At 41.4% G+C, this 4,773-nt stretch overlaps 1 protein-coding gene across 1 annotated transcript; it reads right to left on the reverse strand.

Annotated features, from left to right (window-relative positions):
- Window positions 1-448: 448 nt before the first annotated feature.
- On the reverse strand, window positions 449-3,721 carry LOC123074091 (uncharacterized protein At5g43822). The gene is made up of 7 exons (XM_044497033.1): window positions 3,616-3,721; window positions 2,196-2,464; window positions 1,725-1,843; window positions 1,434-1,610; window positions 1,098-1,145; window positions 853-917; window positions 449-764 (listed from the first exon to the last, which is right to left on the reverse strand). Exons 2-7 carry the CDS (start codon window positions 2,325-2,327, stop codon window positions 721-723), a joined length of 585 nt encoding a protein of 194 aa, XP_044352968.1. The 5' UTR covers window positions 2,328-2,464; window positions 3,616-3,721; the 3' UTR covers window positions 449-720.
- Between the last annotated feature and the right edge of the window lie 1,052 nt (window positions 3,722-4,773).

Raw genomic sequence — 4,773 nt, forward strand, 5'->3', positions numbered from 1 at the left:
TAATTTCTCTTTATATTCCTATAACGGTTGGCACATATCAATATATCATGGTCGAACAGAAAATGTGACCAGAAACGATGAGCATCCACTCTATAAACACATGGCCGATATTAGATTTTTTTTTTTAGTGGAATTTGGAGACAACTTGAACTCAGACGGTGAGTGTTGATTTGCATCCCATCTGAATTATTTATGCGCGGTTTCTCTTTCACCCAGCTTGAAGGTTTACAAGCTAAACGGTTCTGTAAATTAATTCCAGCTTTGTCACGGTGCTATAGCAATTGGGACCATTAAACCTGAAACTGCAGCCTCTTTCATGCTTTGTTCAGATAAGAAAGTACTCCCTCCGTTCACAAATACTCCCTCTGTTCCTAAATATAAGTCTTTCTAGAGATTGCAACAAGTGACTACATACGGAGCAAAATGAATGAATGTACACTCTAAAATATGTCTACATACATCCGTATGTTGTATTCCATTGGAAATGTCTAAAAAGACTTATATTTAGGAACAGAGGGAGTATATGATGTTTTGGATATTTCAATATGGACTACATACAAACTGAAATGAGTGAACACAGACACTAAAATGTGTTTATATATATCTGATTCACAAAAAAAACATAAATCTTATATTTATGAACGGAGGGAGTAGATCAAAATACAGTTGCTTCAACATGTCTTGGCAATAGGACTCCCGATAGTAGGATGCATGCTCAACTTAGCAAATTTCATCTGCAAATATAATGTCGAAGACAGATTGCACTGCAAAATGAGGAAGATAGAGTGAAATAGCATCAGATCAAACCATTACTAAAAACCATATCTTCAGTTTTATTGTTTCATTTCTTACCTTCATCTTTCGGTATGTTTGGTTGGTCTACCAAGAGTTGACGCATTGCAGCGATATCACTTGAACTGCAAAAGAAAGGGCACCAAAAGTAAATGAAGAAATATAAGAATCAAGGTTTGGCTAACTGCTGGTTTTAAGGGACGGGAGGGGGATTAGTATTAGGTAAACTAACAGTGATACAGAATTATCGGAAACAAATCTAAGGAGATCAAAAGAGAATTTAGTGGTCATAAATTCCAACTTGCCTGCTTTTCCATGTCAACAAAGAGATGATTGATGATTTTAGCGCATACCTGGCATATCAATGTATTATCAGTAAAGAAGTAGCTTCTGCTATGATAAAAAGAGTAAGATGCATATCAATGAACTGTCAGAAAAGAAGGCAAATAGCATCTTAAACATATGACACCAGCAAAAACAAAATGTACAAGAGAGACAGTACTGGTGAAAGCAGGTGAGTTTCCCATATATGAGATGGTAGCGCGACAGTCAAATGAGTCAGCTTCATATTATTTAAAAGAAAAAAGAGGATGTTCTAAAAAAAGAGCAGATCTGGTGAAGGTATTTCACTTGGTTCTTACTCAGCCTGGTGCATGTCAGACAGCGTTTGTAGCCCACCCAAGCAATCCGCAATAGTTGGCAAAATTCCCACTTGTAACTGCAACTGTTTCGCAGTGAGTGCCAATCCACCCCTCACCATCTGATTAGTATCATGCAGTACCTTGCTCAAACCTTTGGCAATGCCACTGAACTCCTCCCTGAAAAAAAATGCAGCAACATTGTAACACCAACTCGAAACAATTCCGTTGCATATATGCTTCTAGAGTTGGACCAAACCAAAAGCGGTTGCAACAACAGTGACAGCAGCTTACAGAGCCTCCCTCATTGAAACAAATATGAGCTCCAGGCTCTCCATCTGCACCCCCAAGAGATCCTCCCTGAAGTTGGGCACACACCGCAGGACACCATAATTTTTAGCATCTCCAAGTACCTTGTCAACACATGACACAGAGTAAGATTTTGAATCCTCCAGATACATGAGAATCCAACATCACAATGCAGCTAGGTAGCCACTAGTCACTAACATTAAATGAGCACCCTAGCTTGCATATTAGCAGCAGTATCAGGGATCACTATTCCTAAATTTTGGTCTGTTCTTTAACTGAAACCAATAAAATTTGCTACTGTAACCACCTTACTGTGAACCGTGCAGCACATTTACTAGATCTGTCAAACCCCATTACAGCTGCGAAATTGAGCATGCAAAGCACATCACTGAAGCTGCTGTGTACAAGTAGGACACAGATAAGCGCAAGGAAGGATCTGAGGAGAATGAAAGGTACCGGAAGGCGGGTGATGATGGCGGCGGCATTGGAGAACTGGGACAGGAGGCGGGAGTTGAGGTCATCCCATCGCTCCGTCTCCTCCCGTGCCTTCCTCACCCGCTGCTGCATCTTCCGCACCGCAGCCTCCATCCCGATCGACCGCTCGCCCCGTTTCCCTTCGCGACCCCGGTCCTCGATCAATTTCTTGGCGGGCTTGCCTGTTTTCTTAGGGAACGTCTGTGGCTGCTGAGAACAAGGCCCGTATGATAGGCTGGGCTGAGCTCGACCTGACCATCAGAGGCAATGACGTTTTGAGGAAAAAAACTAGTAACATACTTTGAGCTAACAAGAATCATATAAATATTTTTCTATTTGGGAGCATACTATGTCAGCAAATAGACTTGAGATGATTATGGCTGTGTCAAACTAACTATGCAAGGTTGTTCGTGCACTTCGACGAGCAACACACATTTTCATATTTGATCAGTAGAAACGAGTCTAATGGTACACTTACCCTCACTATGATCTCACCACACATAAACTTCACATTTGGTTTGTAAGCACTTTATTATCTTAAAAGATTTGATAGTCCCCCCCCCCCCCCCCCCCCCCCCACACACACACCCACGTAATGAATCAACACGTAAAGCTCTTGCTTGTTCAGGAAAAAAATGTATTGATGAAAACAGAGCACAACTTCACATTATATGCCACGAGCATTAACAGTGCAAGTGGAAAATGAGATATTTTAAGAGGAATACATACCGGACAATAAAGAACTAATGCATACAGTTCAAATTAAGAGCAGTGTAAATACACATCCCCGTCAGGAAGTGATAGGTTCATAAAATATATTTTCAGAGGACGCATAGATGCACGAATGTGGAGTTCTTGGCTATCACGAATTTCATACAGAATTCAGTGGAGAATTTTTATTTTTTGCCACGATTTACTTTGCATTTTGACAATTTGCCACTAGTTACATTGCTATTGCCTTTTTGCCATCTTTACATTTGACTATGATTGTTTGCCCTTTTTGCCTCAAAAACAATTCTTTCGAATGTATTTGATGATACATGCCCAAAACTAGTTACTGTTATGTCATTTGTATATGTTGACTGAAGAAGTAGTCCTTCACACGAAATTCCCCAAATGTGCAGTGATGAACCCTAGCTTTCATGGTCTGCACCAAAATCGGGCAATGTATGTTAGCAGCAAAGGAAGCATCGAACAGTAGCAAGCAAGCAGCAGAAAGCCAGGGGCAGGGCCAGGTTGTGGACGCAGGAGACGGCTAGGGGCAGCGGCCAGGTTGTGCACTTGGGAGACGGCCAGGTCGAGGACGCAGGAGACGGCCTAGGGCAGCGGTGGCGGCGACCTCTTAAATCTAACCCTAGGTCGGCCGTGGGACATGGGGATGAGCAGGGGAGAAGAGACTCACCGTCGCTGTCGCCGGGAGGGAGCCCCCGCCGTCCGCCGGTGTGTCGCTTCGAGGAAGAGCAGAGAGCTGGCCAGGTGTAAAACCGGGATTTCAAGCGGGCCCCACCTGTAAGAGGGCAAACGTCCAAGTCCAATGTGAAGAGTGGCTAAAGCCAATTACTACAATGTAACCAGTGACAAATTGTCAAAGTGCAAGGTAAACCGTGGCAAATCCCCCCCCCCCCCCCCCCCAAATTCAATAGATGGTAAACCGTGGTAAATCGTAATTTTCAAAAATGATGACGAATTTCAAAAATGCTCTCAAATTTCAAAAATGCTCATGAATTTGAATTTGTTTCCCTAGTTTTAGAAAAATGTTCCTGGTTTTAAAATGACGAATTACACAAACTAATAAACAATGTAAAAAAGAAAAGGAAAAATAGAACATGAAAAGCATGTGAAAAAGGTAAAAGGGGCAAAAAAGAAACATAAAAAGGAAAATCCGATCCACAGAGGGTTCTTTTCAAAACTAGTGGAAACGACATCGGTTACAAAGCAGTCGCAATTACAAAGAAGGGAATCTTGCAAACATGGGTCGAATATTTTTATAAATAATGGATTGTGTTTGACTCGATTGCCCTAACTGCATCTGGACTAAGTATGACTTCTGACAAGGGATTCCATGAAGCCCACTACTTAGTTCGTCGGTGCAGCTTTTGGCCCGGTCCATTTTATTTTGACATGTGAAGCTACTCTTTTCATGATATTTTTTCTTAGTCCACATTTAGCATTATGGTGGATATAACCGTCCAATCTTTTTAAAATATTTTACCTATTGTTTGATAAATCTTTTTAAATACTAATTGATGTCGACCTACAAGTGGACATGATTGGTTGAAGCACACTTTCATGAAAGTATTATCCCAGTTTGTGTCTCGTTTTCAACAAACAGCACATGGGAGCGTCATTGTGAGTGTCTCGGTCGCACTCGAGGTGCCGCTAGCCTCAAGTGAATTGTCTAGTTTGGTACATTCAAGAATTATGATAGTGATGATGGAAGAATAATTGTGGTATATAATAATGGAACTTGATTAAGAGCTGTAAGTAAGTAACATGAAACTGGATAACGGAAAGTAAATAGTGGTCATGCAATAGAGAAGTTAGGAACGAAGAGGTTTGG

This window comes from Triticum aestivum, chromosome 3D (genome assembly GCF_018294505.1).
Source record: "Triticum aestivum cultivar Chinese Spring chromosome 3D, IWGSC CS RefSeq v2.1, whole genome shotgun sequence".
Classification (NCBI taxonomy): Eukaryota; Viridiplantae; Streptophyta; class Magnoliopsida; order Poales; family Poaceae; genus Triticum; species Triticum aestivum.

Excerpts from the sequence above, each read along its gene's own strand:
- LOC123074091 (XM_044497033.1), bottom strand. The coding sequence starts at position 2,327 with ATGGAGGCTGCGGTGCGGAAGATGCAGCAGCGGGTGAGGAAGGCACGG. Across the intron at positions 1,844-2,195 it reads CCATCATCACCCGCCTTCCG|GTACTTGGAGATGCTAAAAA; the intron begins GTACCTTTCATT and ends TGTGTTGACAAG. Across the intron at positions 918-1,097 it reads TTGTTGACATGGAAAAGCAG|TTCAAGTGATATCGCTGCAA; the intron begins GCAAGTTGGAAT and ends TTTCTTTTGCAG.